This window comes from Centropristis striata, chromosome 8 (assembly GCF_030273125.1).
Source record: "Centropristis striata isolate RG_2023a ecotype Rhode Island chromosome 8, C.striata_1.0, whole genome shotgun sequence".
In the NCBI taxonomy this organism is placed as follows: Eukaryota; Metazoa; Chordata; class Actinopteri; order Perciformes; family Serranidae; genus Centropristis; species Centropristis striata.
Window position 1 is genome coordinate 31,046,701 of NC_081524.1, and position 21,000 is coordinate 31,067,700.

The window sequence follows — 21,000 nt, forward strand, 5'->3', positions numbered from 1 at the left end:
ATATTTGATTTGATTAATTGCCTATCCCCCACTGATTAATATACATATTTTTATAGCACATTTTATCACTCAGTTTCTTTAGTAATTGTGACATTCTCAATGCTGGCCTCAATAGATCAAAGAAAGGATTTGACCATGTAATGTTTAAAAATGACTTGCTGGTAAATTAGAAGTGTCTGGCCTGGCTTGAAATTGAGTGTGAATACAGTCTACAGGCCTGCAGTGGGCTGCCTTCTATCCCTCCGCAGTGATTTCATCACCGCCTGGAGAAATGTCATGACTCGTAGAGGTCCACGTGGCGCAGAGAATTGGGGAGAGGAGAAGCAGAAGACGACTGGAAGCAGCAGAGGAGGAGGAGGAGGAGGAGGAGGAGGGGGGAACTGAAGCAGGGGAGGAGAAATACAACAGCAGATTCAGGCTTTTTCCCATTATCACGCTCCCCTCTCTCTGTCAAGTGCTGACAGTCACACAGCCAGCCTTTGCTGTATCCAATTAAATGTACACTCATCCAAGTTGTCTCTCCTTCCAGACTTTACTCCATCACCCTCGTGCTCTCTTAATGTCTCCAGTGCCTCATATTGAATGCATAAGGCAACATATGCAATCCTTTAATGCGCTGCATATCCACAGCTCTGAAAGCGGCTCTTTTTTTATAAGCAACCAAACAGCTATATCCCTTAAAGTTTCTGTTGAACTGAGCACTTTAGAGTTATGTCATTGAGGGCATAGATTCAAGCACTAGCCCATGTCTAGACCAATGAGGGTCCAAATTCCATATAAAATAAATGGCTATGTTACCGGCACAGCTTGCCATAAGAAATATCATCCAAACCTACAGAAAATTTGAGCAAAATGATGCATGGATGACTGCTTTGCCCCCAATAGCACAACTACCCACCAGTGTCTTACCTCATAAATTTGTGGGCTATCTGGTTATCACCTCAAACCAGTGAAAACGATGCACATTTCGCTCCATTTTTTCCACTTTGCTATTAACTGGTAATTAGTGGTAGCCCAATACCAGTGTAAGGGAAGCCCCGCAGATGGAGAACCACAATTTAAGAGTGGCATAAATACCCCTTTGGGCAACGAATAACAGCCCTGACTAAGCTCTAACAGCACTACAGGGTACACCAAGCTTTCTGAATATCAAACAAGAGGCGGCAGTAGATTTAATGAGCAATTAGCAGCTACAGTATCGGATGCTGTAGATCAGGGGGTTTTCTTTGAGACATTATGCAGCCAGCAAGCACCGGATCCCAAGGTGAAACTGCACATGCGAAGAAGCGAGCACATGTTTGCCAGGGTCTTTCATGTTGTCGTGGCGGAAACATACTGCAAATTTGATGTGCATTACATATAGTTGCAGAGGAAGGGAGATGGGTATTAAGTCACGCACACGTTAATAGGGATGATGGCCACATCCTGCTGAAATTACACCATGTCTGTTGCTGCTTTAGACTTAATGAGAGACTGAGTGTGTGTGTGCGTGAGGGGGAAAGCCCTATAGGCCAGTCATTATCCTATATGAACTAGCCATATGCAGGACTGTGCTGTGCACTGTGTGATGGGTTTAATACTCCACAGGTGTTGCTGTCTGCTTTTGCTAAGGGCCTGGTGGAAGTCTGTGAGTTTCCTGACTGAGGTTGAACCTGAAAGCCTTTGTAACATCTTCAGCTAAACCCACATTTTAAATTCGAGCCAGGTCATGTCCTCGGTCACAGCATTCACAATAAAAAGAATTTGGAGCAATTCTGCCTTTTTATCACCATTCTTCTATGGAAAAAACATATCGATCAATGTTGTGGTGACAGGGCTTTAGTCAAGACCGGGGAGGGGCAGGCGGGGCAACTGCTCCTCTTGGTTCTATTATGTCTGAAACCCCCCAGAAAAGTGGCGTCTTGGTGGATAAGTGTGCTCTGGGGGCACTTCTAGTGGAGAAAACATAAAGTAACTTTTAGGGGGCCTTTAAATAGAAAAACGTGAAAAATACTTTCATGGGGGCCCATCCAGTAGAGAAAATGTTAAGTGCCCTCTCAGGCGGCCTTAAAATTAAGAAGCTGCAATGGAGTGCTATCAAGGCTGATAGATTTTTGCCCCTGCTCCTCAGGAAACACGAGTCTACCACTTGTCAAGACAAACTTAATCGAGTCCAAGACTATCCAAAGACAGTTGAGACCATGTCAAGAACAGGTCCAGAGCAAATCAAGTCCAGTTTAAAACTCTAAAAGGCTACCGTGTCTCTCCAATGCTAATATAGTGATTATAAAGTTGGAATGGACAGAAATGGTCGATATATAAATAAGATTGACCTACCTTTCGGCATCACACTAATTTAATAAATCATGTTGACAGAATTAGACAAAGTCCTGGACAACTTATCCAGAATCAACAGCTAGGAACAACTTGACCAAACTGAGTCCAACAAGGCCCAAGACACAAGTACTGTACAACAGCCCTGCATGGTGAAGGTAGACCAGGATTTTTTTTTTATTCCTGAGCACAGCTTCAAAAGTCATCCTGTAGACGTTTGGCATAGCTGTGGTGAGAGAGGGGAGAGTCTGGAACTGTGTGAGAGGAGCCGATAGAGTACCCTAGATCCCCTTAATGGTGCTGTGGTCTGCTGCAGTAAATAAAGTGGAAAAGCAGCCGCGGGGGTCACAGAGTGGACCAATCGGGAGAGAGGAGGTTAAAAGGCTGCGGATGCGAAGGGAGGGGTGGAAGGACGGAGTGCGAGTTCAGAATAAATGACTTGAGATTTGGAACAGGAAGCACAGAGAGCCGGTGTAAGCAGCAGAGGGGTAATGAGTCGAGGTAACCCATAATCTAGAGGTTTTCATCGGTGTGTGGCTGGAGTACAGACACTCCATCCTCCCACCCACCCATCCCACAGTGGGTGTGTGGGGACAGCACTGAGTCGAGTGTGGTTGATCTGCTACAGTTCAGGATGATGTCAGACCTTAAGGATGCTAAACTTTCCTGCTCGTTTGTCAAGAAAACACCTCTGCCTGTTATTGAATAACAAGACCACAGCAGTAATTGAGCATCTTGGTCTTACTATTTGTCAGTTGCTGTGTCTCCGGGGAACTATAAGCTGTCGAAACAGTGTGTCCCTTCATGCTGTTCTTCTTGCTGTTTTTGCATCCGTTGTCGCTTTCCAACACACATGTCACCATCACTCACAGTGCATGTGTCTGATCATCCATGAGCCTAAAAAACAATAGAGCCGTGGATGACTGGGCTTTAACCGAGGGAGGCCTGCTGGTGCGAGTTTGGGAGATGGTTGAAGGATGAACGGTTCACAAGGTGTGACATCCTAAGGCTCTCTGGGGAGGGAGGGAGGCACTGGAGCATGGAAAGGGTGAGGTGGCGTCCGATGGGTGCCGGGACTCCTATCCACCAACACCCCCACCGCCGCTATGCTCAACCAACCTCAGTGCCAACGAGGCCCTAATCAGCAGGATACAGAGCATCTCCAGGGGTAGCCAAGCCAAGCCCCAGCTGCCTGGTGACTCCCTCTGCCCCTTCTCTCTCTCTTTTCCCTTTACTTGCTCCAGTCTTAAGCGCAAACACACATACACACACTTCCTTAGCTGCTTCCTACACCCGTGTCCCTGTGTCATTATTGACTCATTCTCCTTGACTGCACCTCAACCATCCAACGCCTGCCACTCATTACCACAGGGCACCAGGGAATACAGCATGCTCTATCCTCCAAGACAACACAATTTCACCTACAACAAAGACTATGAGAACGACAGAGTAAGGCAGTCAGATTTATGATTTGTATTCAAGTTGTGAAAAACCTCCCTGAAGATACAACACATTGTAACTCTTCTTCTACAGTTTACCCTCTAGCGTGTACACATGATTGCGTAATCCTTATAGATTTATCTTTCTAGCATGCTTTTTTTGCAGTGCTTCCAGTGGTTTCCAACCCTCAAGATATTCCAATTGACTGCACATGCAATATCAGGCGCATAAATCACTCCTCACCAAAAAGTAAGAGTAAAGTGTGAGCTATGCAAGTAAGGGGGAGGTGTGACGGTAAAGCAGCTGTCATCATATTTTCTCCATGACTACTACTTAGTAATAATTGCTCGACATACACAGTGAGACTTGAAAACATCCTTGCGAACTTGGCAATAAACTGTTTTCTTCAAAGTATGAAATAAACAACCCAAGTCATCGATCTAAATCTGGATAAAACTGTGTATGTGAAGAGACACAGAATGCTTACTCATGATCTTCTTTTACTCCGGCCGCCAGAGTGAGTCAGAAAGTGGTGCAAACTAAATCAAAACCAGCCTCACCTGCCCCAGCTGTGCATGGGATGGCAGGCTGATGCTGGTCAGCCTTACATGGCGGTGCAAGGGTAAAATGTTGATTCACCCGCATGTGGATGTACAAAGGTTTGTAATGAAGGGGAATAATTACCTGTATTTACAGAGAAAACCTGAGGGTTGACAGGCCTGTTTATAACTCCACATTGGCCAACAGCTGTCAAGTGTGTTTGACATTGAGCAGAACAGCGTGTGCTGACAACATCTATTTACAAAACAGCTGTGGTGCTAACAACGTCTAATGTTGAATGTGTGACGATGATGGACCACCAACCTGTAACTGTAGCGGGCCAAAAAAATGTTTTCTCAGGTGCAGTATTTGCTTTGGCCATATAATAGAACATCAGCTACCTGAAATCAGAATTCTTAGGCAGAATACTTTAGAGCAGCACATACAGGTACTTTGTACAAAGTCAAGGCAGTGCTCTCTTTCCAGGGATAGAAAACAGAAGATTCTGTTGATGTTAATACAGTTTGACAGTTTATATGGATTAATCTCTTGTTAAACATATGTTTGTTGCATAGACATGTACAATAATTATATTACCCGAGAACCTGAACCTGTCTGTTCGTGGTCCCTTAATAATCATGCCCCTTCACCCGACCAACACAGTGGCTGGATATTGCTTATGTGGATGGACATCTTTATTTGATTAAATCATATTAAGAGTAATCAACGTGTTAACAGCCCACTGTTTGATCAAATCTAGGCTGAGATATCGTTTGAGAAAGTCTGATTCTGCTGTATAACTGGAAGGTTACTGTAGTAGTCTTCTCAAGCTAATGTTAGCTAGCTATCAATCATTACTAACTCTCTGTCACCAGAACCACTTAGCATTTTAAAACTGACAATGAATATTCATGTATCTTTTGTGCCCGATATCACTGTGTAAAAGCCTCGGTTAATCTGCTACACAACAACTTCTCTTAACGTGGTGGCTAACATTAGCTTGACTCACTGTTCCAGGGCTACAGTGTTGGACAGGAGAAGACTGAAGCTATCGCAATCAAATCAGGAGAGGTCACAAAATAATTATTTAACATGTCTATATGACAGTCATAGAAACTTGTCAAAATTATAATCCAAAAACATGTCAAACTGCATTGACATCAATGCCGATGAAGACTGACGGTATGATGAGAACATTTGTCTTTTTTATGGCACTGTGTCCGCAATTTTCCGAGCTTGTTCTTAGAAGCATGCTTCCGATCTGCCACCTTGGCACTACTGTTTTATAATTAAATAAAATAACTTTTTAGAAATTCTATTGATTTAGCTCAATATCAAAGATCACAAATTTGCCTCTGAGGGCTTTATTATCTGTATAACAGCCTTTGGTGACCTCAGCATTGGACAAGGAAAAACTCCCTTAAAAAAAAAACCTTTTAATGGGGAATATATGGAAGAAACCTCAGTGACAGAAACTCAAGAGCAATAGACGTGCAATAGTAGATAATATTTTCATTATAGAGTCCAGCCCTCATTTTGCAGGCTGTGGCTGGAGGCTACACACCCAGAGACATCTCAAACGCTCTAAGGAAAGAGAAACATAGGAAGAGTGCAGGATATAGACATCACCACATACCTCTAGTGGTTCTGTTTTTTGTTGTTGTTTTTTTTAGCAAAATCCTATTCACTCTACATTTAAATCCAGTTTGTAACAAAATCACCGTCAGTGAACGCTCCTGTATATTATTGGGTTAAATGCAGTTTCATTTTGAATTGACGACATCAAAGGTAAATTGACGCTCAACCTCACTGACACACGCACACACTGCTTGATCCCCACCTTGAGTAAACCAAGAAGTCAGCGCAGTGTGATGACAGTGAAGCAGAGAAAGGAGCTCTGTGCTGAGGCTGACGTGTGCTCTTTAAGTGTTCGCCAAGCACAATAGTGAGAGGCGATGGTCCTGCTCTATACTAATTGAGTCAGCATGCACTGCTCTTGGTCAGGGCGACCTTTTGCAGCAGTAGATTGACTCCCGGCTTTAGGGAACATTAATAAAACAGCATTGAAGCACACAGAGAAGCTTATTGATAGTGGTGTGTGTATACAAATGTTACAGAAGTGGTTTGACAAGTTGAAATGACACACTGATTATACAGTAAGTCGTTATCTAGCTGTCTCTTTTTACAATAGTTTATAATCTCCTCATGCAGACTTTCATAGACAACGACAGGATGCTCAAATCTCCTTTTTTAGTCATATCCAATATGAGTCACATATGATTCTTCAGAATGAGCTGTAAGATTTTTTTGCAGATAATACTCAGTAGAAAGGAAGTCACATCATTTGGAATAAATGTCTGACCACAAATTTGATTTAAAGATTTCTTAGATGAAAAATAAGAAATAGTAAGAGAATGTCAGAGAGCAGAGTAATGAAACAAATATCATGGCTGCTCTGACTTTGCTCTGAGACTTCATGCTGTCATAAAGTCAACAACAGCCAAACGTCTGCTTGTTGTTGGACGGAAAAGAAGTGCCATTAATCAGCCAGCATGCTCTGCTCGTTACCGCTTATGCTGTAATGACAGCAAATTATTACACACACAGAGCTAACTTTGTCTCTGATAAAAACATGTGTGTTCAATGAATCTAAACAACATTTACTGGCCAACACAGTGCTGGGGACATACCTGTACTACAGGGTGGCTACCACACAGCGCCTTCACCGCCCCTCGGCTACCTTCGGTCTCATAGTGGGCCCTGTGGTGGGACTTTGGCTGCACCTCGATCTGTAGGTTGTAGGGGCCGGAGCAGGATGGGAGCTGCCAGTCGAGAGCTGGCAGAGATGGGCTGCAATCACATGACACATTTTTATTAGAATAAAAAAATATGTATACAAAAGATGTGTGTTTCAAACTCACCACTGATTGGTATAACACAAGAGTGAAAATGATAGACACTTTCTATGCCAAACATATGTGTGTGGTTATTCTCCTGTGATTTCATCTTATGATTTTTTTTCTTTATTGTAGTCTATTCTTAAAACTGTAGTCACATTTGATTTGCCAAAGAAGAGACAGCGAGGTTGCAATTTTTCCACGCTTCCATCACTGGAGTCAAAAAGTTCTAAACCTTCTTTAAATTAGCCTCAAATTAGGACACTTTAGTGTAATCCAACTGGCTTGATCCTTCTCCATTTCATCATGGTCTGTAATCTAATCAATTGAAGTCATTCGTTGACATGCGTAATTGTCGGGCCTGGGTAATAATTAGTGGCCTTTTTTTGATGAAAATTAAATGAGAGACGAATGTGCCCTGGTTAGAGAGTGGTGTGTTTTATATTATGGTGTGACAGGTGGAAACAGACACAGGGGAAGTTAAGAAATTGACAGAGCGAGAAAAGACATTTCTAGGGCATGAAAACAAATGTCACACAACCTGGCAATCAGCCTGTCCTTTGATACATTTATTACCCGTTCCAAATTGATAACTGTATAATTCTAAATAAGAGGCACACTTGTAATAAAGACAATGGAGTTATACCATGGAATCAGGTCAGCTGCACACCCTGCCTTAGAGCATGATATCTCTTTCTCAAAGCTACAGCTGGCCTCTGTTAACATCATTGTTCTCGAGATGGAGAGTCAGAGCTTCCCATGTGAACACCGTGGTGATATCTAAACCAAAACAAACATGTGCAAGACAATATTTCGCTATGCCGGATGCCTGGTAAAGGCAAACCCCTGACCTGAAGGGTGGCTCAACTGAAAACAATCTCTGGCATCTTTGTGGAACTTGCGGGCTGTTTGTTGACCCAAAACGAACTGATTTCCCCCCGCGGGGCTTTATCTGCCCAGTCAGTGCATGACATCAGGTTAGCTACACAGAAAGAGATGGGCTGATGGCGCGGCAGACCACAGCAGCGAGCCGGCTGATTAACCCACAGACTGCTTCCCCTTCAGTCAGGCCTGTCACCATTACTTCCTGTTGCTCACTATCTTAATCAAACACTTGATTTCCGACAGGAGAGTGTGTTATTGGCTTGGGGGGAAAAAGAGGCCAGGATGGACACAATAGAAAAAGAAAAAGCTTGTTTTTCTCAAAAGTCAAAATCAATGATATAGTCGAGTGAATGTGTGTATTTGTTTGATTGTGTCTATATGCGTTCTTATGTTTGTGTGATGGTTGCTATAGCAACAGTACCACACACATGCTGGGCAACTCCACCCTGTGAAATATGATTTATGAAACAGTTTTGATCTTCAAAGGGAACTCCTTTGAAAATGAAAAGCATGCAACTTTTGGATTTCTGCCTTTTGATATGGCCTTTGAAGATTAAAAACTGAAATCTTGTCCTAGCAATAAATTAACAACACTAAATGGAAACAATAAAACAACAACGTGGCAAAGTAATGGATGGATGAATTGTTTTTCCTTTGTGATGACTGAAAACTATTGAAGTATTCCTGAAGCAGAGTGTTAGAAACCATAATTCTATCTAAATAAGTAAACACTTGTGTGTGCTTCATTGTAGGAATGCACCGATATATTGGCCCAACAAGAGTATCAGCTGATATTCATCTTGGCTGTTATCAACTTATTGGCAAATAGAATGACATTTTTTTTCACTGGGATAAAAGTGGTTATAAATAAAAAAAAACAACAAAATAAACACGATCAACAAAAAAATATTGGCAATGGCTACCAGCCAAATTGTTATTTAAAAATTGGCATCATATTGATACTGGTATTGGCTTGGGCTAGACAATTTATAGACACATTTTTTTAATTCAATTTTTGTGAAATCACAATATTAAGAATGTAAGAGGTGCAAAAAAAGAAAAAAACAAATATGTGTCAAAATACCATTATAAATTAAGTATGTGGTGCTGCAAAATGCTCCAGCCTACAGAATCAAAGAAAAAAATCTTCGGCAGTTCGGCACAAATCCTTGCAAGAAATCCCACCATGCTCATTTCAATATTTTTTTTCCATTGAAAATGCTAATAATGTTACAAAAATGATCATTCTTTCTAATATATTCAATTATATCGTAATTGCAATATCAGTCAAAATAATAGCAGTTACATTTTTTTTTGCAGCCCTAGTATCAGCAAAGAATTTCCCAATCAGTGCATCCCCACTTAATTGTCTTGTCATGGCAATTTAAAGACAGGACTACTGGGTAAAAAATTTGACTGAATGCTGAGTTGATGGAGCAGCTCTACGTACCTGAGGTAAGGCTTGGGTTTAGACCAGGAGTAGGGATGCTGGGGCACATCCAGGAACCCTCCACAGTAGTTCTCCTTCTTGAGGGCCAAGCGGGAAGGGTAGTCCTCATGGAGGAGCTCCCCATCGACACCGAGCATTTCATCACCAGGCTCCACCTTCAGGCTCATGGAGGCTGAGTGGTCCAGCATCGTCTTCCGCGTCTTGATTGGGATTCCCTCCCCCATGTCTACAATTCCATCTGTGGTTAGCGCATTGATGGCGGCCACAATGGCAGAGTTGGTGTACTGGTTGGTGTTGGCGAGCCAGTTCTCGTCTGTCACGCTGACCCTGGGGGAGCCATGTGGGGACGGGACGGGCGACTGGTTGGGTGAGCAGGATGTCTGACGGTAGGTGGTGCCATTGAAGCTGTACTTTCTTTTCCCCATGCCGCCGCCATTGACTCCACCGACTCCACTGCAGGAAGGGGAGTTAGGCCTTGAGCCACGAGGTTGTGCCGGCCAGCCTTCCTCGGCCACAGCTCCGATCTGAGGGGAAGTGGAGGGGGAATGGTGAGGGGAAGCTACAGGGCCGCTGGCATGTGGGCAAGACATGAGTGAAGATGTGCCTTTGGGAGAAACGCAGGGAGACTGCCAGGGGGAATTTTGTGGGGAGTTGTCATAGTTGTAGAAGCCGGATTCGTAAGACGATGCATCTGAGTTACAGCTACGTGAGGAAATGCTACTCGCGGGGCTGAGGCAGCTTGGGTCACGGTAGCCGTCTGCGTTGGGCAGCGTCAGCGTCACAATGGAGTTAACGCCCCGTTTGATGATGTGGTCCTCGCTGCTGCTCTCTTCTACCTCATCCTCGGGATACTGGCTGTAGGCAGTGATCTCAATACGGGGGCTTTCCAAAGCTGGGGCCCCATTGGGTCTCAGGCCATGGGGCAGGTAATAGCCTGATGCTGCATGGTTGTCATTTTGGGGGCTGTAGCCCATCTGGTGACAGGAGGAAACTGAGATGATCGGGCTGGTCTGTAAGGTGTGGTACTGGGTGGCCAGACAGGGGTTGCCCATGCCCACTGGAAGGGACAAGCTGACGTTTGGTGTGTAGCTGTATGCATCTGAAAAAAAAAAGTATATTATAAATATATGGAAGCAAAACATATGACAACATACCAATGCAAATACTCTGAAACCATTACATTAAGGCAGTAATTAACTCTGATTACATTTTAGAACAATACCCCTACACAAATCTTAACAATATGTCCAGCAGCAAATGCCTCTGCCTTCCTTCTTTATAAACATCTGGAGAAGCTTAGCAATCATCTCAAAGCAGTTACTGTATGTGGTTGCTGTGTAGTCGCAAGTTGCACAGCCACTCTGTTTGTTTGATCAGTTCATCTAAGGCTCTATTTGGCACTCCCTGCTGTCATATGTACTCTACACGAATTCCTCCAGCAGCGCTGATGGATGCTTTATTTGATTGATTGCATCACTCACTGAGTGAATTAGGCCCTCCCCTGTGGAAAACTGACAGCACTCTCGCATCGCTCTGAGCTTGTGATTAAGTCAAAGAGAGTTTGCTGCAGCGTTACACACAGATGCGCCGCGATACACACACAAACAAAGGGCACGCACAAGCAAGTGTGCAAGGAAATCACTGGAAGACAAGTGCAACTACGTACAAACTCAGTCATTGGAGGCACATGTAGCCTCAAAGGTACGCCACTTCACTCGTAGAGGCTGGCTGCTGTGTCATAAGTAGTAAACCTCATGCCTGCCTTTTATTGATAATGTCAATGAGGGTAAAATTGCTCTAAGAATGAATGTCATTCAGTCTGAAACCCCGGTGAAGGGCATTCCCCTTGATGCAGTGTGCTATATTTGTTAACCACAATGCTGTGCATCACATGAAATGATGAATCCGTCACACACCACATAATATGGGTGGGAAGGCAGTCTAAAATAAGTTTATGAGAGTCTATTTTCAGAGGTGATAATGTGATGTGCATCCGACAAGTTCAATATACCACAAGTTCAATGAAGCCGAGGACAACTCCCATCACGTTTGACACGTATTCACAAAACAGACTTCAGTAAGTAATTATAGAAAGCAAATAAAACTATTTGACATTTGTTTGGTCAGTAAAATGCTAAATGCAGACCATTTTATAGCTGTTCCACACAAAAACACACTGACTCTATCTTTCTAGTATTTGTAAAGAGAAGACACCCTTAACTGTACCAACCTTTCTCGGCTTCATTCTGGACACCTTGGCTGTACTCAAACACATAGCTGAAATCAAACTCCTGCTCTTCATGCTGAAAACTCATCTCTGCCCCAGTGAACGCACAAAAACTAGCTTGTGCCTTCAGCTCAGTCTCCTCTGATGCTTTTCTCCTCTGCTTTGCCTCTTCTAGTGCAGATCAGATGATAATCTCCTGCCCACTCCACCCGGTGTGACACACCTCCTTACTTCAGGCCTGACTGACTTTGCTTACAGTTGCAGCTGTTTTTCTTTTTCCCTTCTGAATGTGTGCATGATCAGTGCACTGCGCCGCAACATACTTGACTTTTTCTACCACCCACTCAAATGCACACTGGGGCTTTCACTCTTGTGTGCTGCATGATCTTGAAACTTGGCTTTTTCCCGGTCGCACGAGTCATGTCTGCTGAACTAACAGAATTATACCAGATCAAAAAATTGTGGGGTGAAACAAATGAAAAAAAAAAGAAAATGACTCACTCTTGCACTCAAGTCAGAGCCTCTACAATTGTTTGCAGTGCATTCAAAATGCGGTGTAAGCAGAGTTAATATGAAAACACTGTCTATCACACAGATTATAGCGTGCTCTTTTCTGCCCTCCACAATTTTTCTCAATTATGCTATCATGATCAAAACACTCTCTCCCCATAACCAAACCAGCGTGACTAAAGAATGGATGGGTTTATCCACGGGGATTGTGGTCTAGGCTGGGCTCAGACTGACGGGACCTCAGGGAGAGATAGGTGGTCGCCCACAGAAGTCATCTGCAGCCTCTGGAACTAAGAACCCAGGGGCCACTTATCACACATGGCTGACTATGGGCTATGGCAAAACACCAGTAAAGTGTGTGTGTTTGCGTGCTTGCATCTGCATGTCTCTGTCTGACTTTATGTATATGTGTGATAATAAAGCAGCCCTTGGCATACTGCTGAAGCTGTGTGTGGTTAAGCACGTCTCACTGTCAAGCAAGCTACCCCGGGATCCCTGAACGCACACATCACAGCTCTCTCTCTCTTTCACACACACATATACACACATAGTCTGTTACCAATTATAAGGCTTAGGACTGAGGGACTGAAATGAATAATAATACAGCCCGCACCCGTCCGCCTGAAACCTCAAAGACAAAATGAAATTACCAAAATCCACAAAAAGCCAGTTACATCAGCACTGGGAGACTCTGTGAATTATGACAAGACAGACTATGAATGACTTCTGATGGACCAAATCAAATTTCGCTACCATAAATGCCGAATCAAAGAGCTTTAAAATACAACAAGATTTTTTTCCTTTTAACGGTAAACCACAACTGAATCATCCTTCAAACTAAAGTATGTCTAAACAAGGCACAGAACCTTAAGCAACCCCTGATGCTACTCTTCTTTGGTTCACCTCTGACCTCTCTGTGCACTGGGAGAATAGATAATATGTCTGATTTATACAATTTTATAAGTATTCTAGCCTCTTATCAAGAGAAGAGGAAGTGACAGCACCAGTGGAACTTCTATCAACATTATTTGCACATGATGAGAAGCACCTGCAAAGACAGCTGGAGACACCTAATGGTGTGGATGTAAAGTGGGCGCATGCCACTCAATTGAGTCAGTGCTAATTTGAACAAAGATCAAGCAAAAGGTGTCTGCCATTAAATTAGTGATATCTTTAGAAAAGAAAATTGTCTCACCAGAGTATCATTCAAATATGTTCCCTCAAAACAAATACATTTGTAATAAGTAATAATTTGATTTAAATATTAAAGAATATTTTTTGACCAAATAGCTTGATATTGCGTTGATATTTTAGGGTTGACTGATGGTCACATAATAAATATGCAATATTTTTTATAAATCACCAGCAGTAATGTGGATATAATGACAAAGTATGAAGGCAAAAAATAAGTAATTTCAGAAAAGTACATAACTTTATTGTAATGGAGTGGTTAAAACCAAATTATGATCGCCTCTCATATAATGATATTGATATCATATCAATATATTGCCAAGTCCTACTACCAAAGTGACCAAATAACAACGCATTGTGAGTCAGCTCAAATATGTAGCTTGATAATGGCAGGTGGATTTATTATTATTATTATTGTAATTATTCTTAAAAAAGAATAATAATCCGATTAAATCGAAGTCAAGCACCACTGACAGCTCTGTCCCCTCTGTAATATGAGTTTACCAAAGCTTAACCCGGACTTTCAGTAGTGCACAGTAGTGTCAATATCATTTTGCATTACAGACACAGCAGCTGGTGTAAACACGTCTGAAAATCAAACGATCAGCAACTTCATATTTGAGCGCTGGATTGAAACATGAAATGGAACTACAAGCAAAATGTTACCTTCTTCTGCAGACTTCATATCGGCGGCGAGAGAGGTGAGAAAGTGGAGTCCCCGCTCCTTACCGGCTGCTGCTCCAAAGCTGAAGTTGGGATCAGCGCTCAAGCAGAAGGTATCCTGCATTCAACAAGCGATGGGCAACTTTCTCCGGCTGTTAGACTGTAATAAGCACCAACGACGACACTGTTGCAAGAGCAAGATCACTTCATACACCATCAAATAAAAGCATAATTCGCAGCGAACTTGGAACGACAAAAGCGGTGGACTGTGCGCACCGAATGAACGGGAAGAAATGTGGAACTGTTTGGTTTGGAGACCGGCGCAGGTAGAGGGGCTGTTCAGGGGACCGCGGCTGAGGTGAGTTTGACTCTCTTCAGCCCACTGAAGGTTTTCAAGAGTCTCCCCAGGTCGATGACGCAGCGCGGTTTGTCAGAGGGGCCGGCTCCGGTGCTTTTAAAGCTGGAAAACACCCTCCGTCCTCCAGTCAACGCGCCGCCCATCCACGGATGACGCGACCGGCTCCTGCAACCTCCTGGACCGCCTGATGATGTCTTCTGCCCTGGGATCCCATCGGTAGAGGTGGGAGGTGTGTGAGATGTGTGTGTGTGTGTGTGTGTGTGTGTGTGTGAGAGAGAGACCCTGCCCCAAAGTTTATTCTACAATCGCAATTTACTAATTATTTTTACATTGCAGCTGTTTATTCTATTGTTCACACACAACTGCCACTAAACCTTACTAATATTCAGTTTTAAATTCAATTTTTTTTGGCACGTGCTGAGGGTGTTTGAGCATTTGCCCCTTTATGTCCAAAGTGAAATTTTATCAAGTTTACATTATTACTACTTTTATTTATTTATTTTTCTTTTCGGAAGGCCTTACAGTCCCTTATCAAGAACAATATTTAAAAATGATTTTTCATTTAGCTAAAACAAAATGACCTGGCTGCCATCGGTTAGTTTACGTCACATGATCACCTGCAGCAGGTGAAAGGTCATCATGTGACGTGACCTCGGTTTAGCTCACGTGCAGCTGTGACCCAGGAAACTACAGACACACAGCAGGAACGTCTAAATGGTGAGTTTGTTTTTATTGATTATCGCGTTTAATTTACATTCTCAGCGTTATGTAGCGTCATTACGCATCATAATATCTGTCCAGACTGCTGGTTCTACTGATGAACAGTTGGACGCTCAGCTGTATTTACCTCCTCGCTGTGCAGCGGTTGATGTGCAGCGCTCGGTTTGTCTAAACATTAAAGCTGTTGTGTTGTTGCTGATGTTACAGACAATAGAAACACACAAAGACCCAGGAATCCTAAATCTTAAGCAGTTTTTGCAAGTCGTGGTTGTTCAGTCACCTGTTGGCTGTGAGCTGAATGAGTCTGTGCAGGTCTGCTGGTAGCTCTGAGGACTTTGGTCATCCTGGATTTAAGTTCAGTAATGCTTTATAAAGAGTCATTAGCTGTAATAAGACCATGTGGTTGATACATGCAGTAAAACTTGAAGTCTTTGCAGTATTCTGTACTGATCTGTAGCTTTGAGCTTTATAATAGGCTACTGTATTTCTGTATTCCGAAAAGTAAGTCATGTATCTAACATTTTTCTGTTTTCTGTTTTATCTATATTTGACGAGAGAGAATGTAGTTGGCTATATCTGACATCATGTTTTTACGTTCGGAATATCTTTTTAATTTTGACACATTGTATGAATGATTATTATTACATGTTTACATGTCACAAGATGATGGTATTTCTCAATCATCAACAAACTTGATTTCAGTGTGATTGCTCATTTTTCTGCCATATGAACATAATATATTCATTAGCAGCAACTGTATATTGTAGGATGCATGCAATACATATGATTTTTCCTCATGTTTCACTGTAGCGGGCCCTGACCAGTGTCTTCCCTACAGATTAAGGGGGAGGACGAGGGGGTTCTCCTCCACAAACAACAAAGTATCACATTGCACTTCTTCTACTGATACGACTATAATGTCCTCCCTCGTTAATGTTGGCAACGGTGTTATTATATCATCATTAACATTATTCAAACATCCAGCGTATCCCTATGATTAAAATCAAAACACACAAATCCTATCAAATATCATCTCCAAATGCTTTTTCCTCGTGTTGAGGGAAATACGGTTTCACAGATTGGCCCAAAATAACGAACCTGAACCGCTGAGAGCACAAACACACCGTGATCCTCATCTCTGCTTTCCACTACTTTATATCAAGTCTGTCCCCTGTGAATCTGCGGGCACAGTGCCCTATGCTTTGTTAAGGGAAAATACTGGAGTTCACTTTTCAGCCTATTTCTTCAATTGCACTCCTATTACCATTTATCAAAGTAATAGTTCCAATTATTTGGCTTTGTTGTTATAGTTTGGGGTCATAGACTGATACAGAAAGATGAAAACAGTGTGCACATTACATGTGTGTACATTTAAATATACATTAAGCATTAAAATGCTACATAATGCTACATATCCTTGGCAGCCAATTGCGAGGATCTCCTAATAGGAACCAATTGGCACAATAATGGACACTGTGAGTTTACACTGATAAATTTAGTTTTAATTTGTAACGATAATGTGTCATCATGATACTTGATGGGGCTTTTAAAATTAACAGAGTCTGATGAGTGGTAGCTTTGAATGCACGTCTTTTGGCAAGTGCAGAGTGTCCATTATGTGAGCTACAAATAGTATGGAAAGGATAATGACAAGCAAAAAAAGTCCATATAACAAGTAGAGCAGGAGTATCACTGAGTGCTGGTAGCTGCCATGAGTGCAATTAACAGTGGCTTAGACAAGCTACAATGTAATTCCTTTTGAACGGGGGCCAGATTTAAAGAGAAAAATGACTCCCGTGAGTCTGAAGTGTAGCTGGCAAGCTGGAGGATGATCACACATAATCAGAAGCAGACTGCCTTTTTGGGGGCAGGCGGGCTGTGGGGCAAGCGTAAGCAGACTGCACGGGAGGGAAAGTAATAGTACGCTGTGTTTTCTTTGCCTACGGTAGCTCTCTGGCGTCAGCTGCGGCTTGGCCGATGTGCACGTGTGAGCACGAAGATGAAAAAGCAGCATCACATACTTTAGGAGATGAATTATGATACAGACCGGCGGTAGGAAAAAAAAGGGAGCTGCAGAACTGATTGGCACTGTCAGTGGGATGGGGTTACCCCTAGTTGTTGAACAACTTTAAAACCCTGTGGTGTGGCATGGTTCAATGGTAGTCTGAAGGCTTATCTTGATGGATTCTGTGCTACTGACTAAAGTGCCATTAGCTGCAGTGTCTGTCAACAATAGTCAGACCATCTCTGCAGCGACAGACATTACAGCCATCAGGTCATTAAGCAGCTTATACTTCATTAAAAAGATATCTCAAAACCTGATGGTGTAATGCTTCTCATAATGTAGAGTAACTTTACCTTTTTCTCAGGATCAGTTCATAAGTCTTTGTCAGCAGTGTGATTCAGGCTCAGGTTCAAATCCCTGCTACGGTTTAACTACACATGAGGTAAGATTTTTATGTAAAAGACATCCATACTGAGAGTGTGTTGACTTGCCAAAATACACCCTACAGTGTTGGACGCTCATGCACTTGCATGAAGGGGCCAAATCATAACTTAACAGAGGTTCAAATCCAAAGTGTGTCCTAAACAGCAGTGAATAGGAAAGCTGTTAAGTGTTGCAAAGTCACCACAGATGGGCAGAGTGACATCAGTGTGCTGTATGTCATTTACTGAAGCCGCTTTATTGCCAGAGAGTGGAACTGAGAAAAATGACTTGAAAGTTGTTTTGCTGTCTAAATCAATTGTAGGCATAATATTGGAAATTGTGGTAACTCTTTGTTTTTTATGGAAGTTATTTATCCACATACAAATCTTGAGCTCATACTTGACTTTTGACCCTTTTTCGGAAGTTGAAGTACACTGCCTTTGCATTGTCAGCAGAAAAATTAGAGGTCATGCCGAGGCAAAAGACATTAACTTCTATTTGATCTCACACAGTCAGCAATGTCATATATTATAATAATTATGACCTAGATAGAGCCTAGAGATGTCATGAAACTATCCACTTTATATAACATAAAATAATAAATTAATTCTTGTATACTCCATGCCTTTTGATGGAACATAACTAACTTGCGTCATTATCCAAGTTGCTCTTTATTCAGTCTGCATGACATATTTGTGTGAATGCTTAAGTGTATGACATGGACTATTGAGGCAAAATAATGTAACTAAAGAACAGAAAAGTTACTTCATGCATGGGTTCACAAAAGCAAAACCAGAAAACCTTCATTGAAGTTTTGGGATTTTTGCTGTGGTTTCTCCTGAACTTTTTGTAGGCAAAAACAACTAAACAACTCAACAAAAGGTTGCTGTTCCTGCTTTATGTTTGTACGTTTTGATTATTTATTGTAATTGCAATCCTTTATCAATTTCATTTATCAAACAAACACACTATTAATGTGCTCGGGAACATGAACAATGAATTTACACATGATGGACTGGCAAACTGCTGCAGTGCTTGTAAGGGGTGGTAGAATCCTGGCGGTCCTAGATTTAAAAAGTTATCTGTGTATCAGTGGCAGACTTGAGCTGTCTGAGGGACCGGAGAGAAAAAAAAGTGCACTATCTGCATGCAGTAGGGCAATAGTGATTAGCATGTAGGACAGCACCGTCAAATCAGCCTTATCATTAGCATTTAAAAGTAGGGATGACGCCGATCGATCGGCAACTGATCGGATCGGCCCGATATGATAAAAAAAATGATCGATCGAAAAATCAGATCAAAGATTCAAATCACCGATCCAATCGCATTATACATACATGTGCTTCACAAGTGTTTGTTATGGTGTGATATAGTGATATTCATTCCGGATCCAAAGGTGGCGGTAGTGCGCCGAAACGCTGCCGCTTTAAAACGAAGAAGAAGTCTTGTGTTATGTTGTGGTCACGCAGCCTGCATGCACCCACACACACCGACAACATGTCTGCCATATGGAACTTTTTCGAAGTGAGTGAGTCCGATATCACACACACTAGCTGCAATTTATGCAAGTGTTTAGACATTTAGAGAAATGTTAGTGTGAGAGTGAGCAATAATAATATGTTACACTTTACTGTGTAACAATGTGCAATAATGCCACCAATGTTAAGACTGGCATTTTGAGTTTGGTTAGCCTGTTAAATAGGCTCAATTTTTATTTGAATTTTATTTTATACGATATATGCAACCATACAGCCGTTTAAAATGGATAGAATCAATAAATGAGTGAACTTTCAACATGAAGCTCTTGCCTGTTCTTGACTGCCCTATAGAGGCCATGTTGGCATATTGATTTCCACAGTGCCACTGCTGCTATGAAGGAATGTTAAAGTTACTGCTATGCAATAAATAAAGGTCAATCTAGGTAATCTAGTAGTATCTAGTAAATAAATGATTACAACGTTAACATAAATGAAAGACTATAGGCCGGTGCATGAGTGGATGAATTGATGGGGGGAAAACAACAGTAAAATATAAATATTAATATCGTCCCATGTGATTGATCGGTTCTGATTGGTAATCGGATCGGTGAGGCTTTAGGTGATCGGTATCAGTCCTAAAAAAACCTGATCGGACCATCTCTATTTAAAAGCCACTGTTGCCTCTGATGTTCTTGAATGGAACTCAGTTTGCTGCGGACTGAGTCTTGACTTGATCTTCACTGCCTTTGGACTTCGACTTGGCCTTGGACTCGACTGGACCTAGTCTGGACCTGCCTAACATTAAAGATGTACAAATTAATGCATCAATAATTAGAATCCAACAATATTATATTTTAAAAAACTCCTGAAGACCCATCTCTTCAGAGAGCATCTTCTCTCCTAGACCACACGATAATTCTACTCCTCAAATAATTGTCACTAGCACTTATTGATGCACTAATAGCTCTTATTGCAGTATACCTTGATTGTTTGCTTTTACTCTTCCTGTAAGTCGCTTCGGATAAAAGCGTCTGCTAAATGACTTAATGACTAAATGTAAATATTATATCTATTATTCTGAAATGGGCCATTTTGCATTATGAGTTTTACTTCTGGTACTTTAAATATATTTTAGGACTATTTGCAGGACTGATAGTTTTACTAAAGAGATCTGAGTACTTCTTTCACCACTGCCGGTGTCTTTTCTCTTGTTATGCCATTCTCTTTGGCAGCACTGAAGTTTGTTTTAAGGTCTAATACTTTGTTTCTAATTATCATGAAAGCTTCAGCTCCAAACAGGTTGTATGTAGCATCCAGAAAACACTTTGCCTTCACCTCGCATCTTTGGAAATGTCCGTTATAATTTATTGTGCTACTACATCTGGCCCTGTGACACTGCACGTACTGAGCAGCCACAACATGTCTGCGGAGAACATTAGAGACACACCACGTCTTGCGCTCAGATTTATGAGCGGCTTGCTTCTCGCTCGCGTGTTTCACAGAAAATGATCATTGCTCGTGGCTTGTAAACAGACACATGCTGCTTTTACATTATGCACAGATTGAGATGCTGCTGTCATGTTTTGTTTTCCTCTTTTTTCCTTATGTTCCATTCCATAAAGCAAGGCTATTTGTGATGCACACACATCATTATATGCCAAAACTGGATCAAGAGTGTCCAACACAGAGTTTCCTTCGGGTTGTCCTCCTGTTTTTTTGCTGTTAGTATATTGCTTCAGTGTCAAGAGACTGGAAATCTTTGCCAACAGTGCTGATGATATAATAAATGACACGAGTGGGTTTTTTCAAACCTAGTGCTGTACTTAATGCCAGTTTCTATAATGTTTACTACCAGTGGTTTGGCGGAGGAGTCGGGCTACATCTTGGCATGGCCAGAAAG

The 21,000-nt window shown here is 42.0% G+C and overlaps 1 protein-coding gene across 1 annotated transcript in view; it reads right to left on the reverse strand.

Moving 5' to 3' along the window:
- The window catches only part of LOC131976564 (nuclear factor of activated T-cells, cytoplasmic 1-like), a 69,236-nt gene extending 54,983 nt beyond the window's left edge, over positions 1-14,253 (reverse strand). Inside the window, exons 1-3 of the mRNA XM_059339660.1 lie at positions 14,120-14,253; positions 9,526-10,624; positions 6,984-7,143 (exon numbers count right to left, since the gene is read on the reverse strand). Of these exons, the coding sequence (XP_059195643.1) occupies positions 6,984-7,143; positions 9,526-10,624; positions 14,120-14,240 (1,380 nt within the window). The 5' untranslated portion in view covers positions 14,241-14,253. The remainder of the gene's footprint in view (positions 1-6,983; positions 7,144-9,525; positions 10,625-14,119) is intronic.
- Between the last annotated feature and the right edge of the window lie 6,747 nt (positions 14,254-21,000).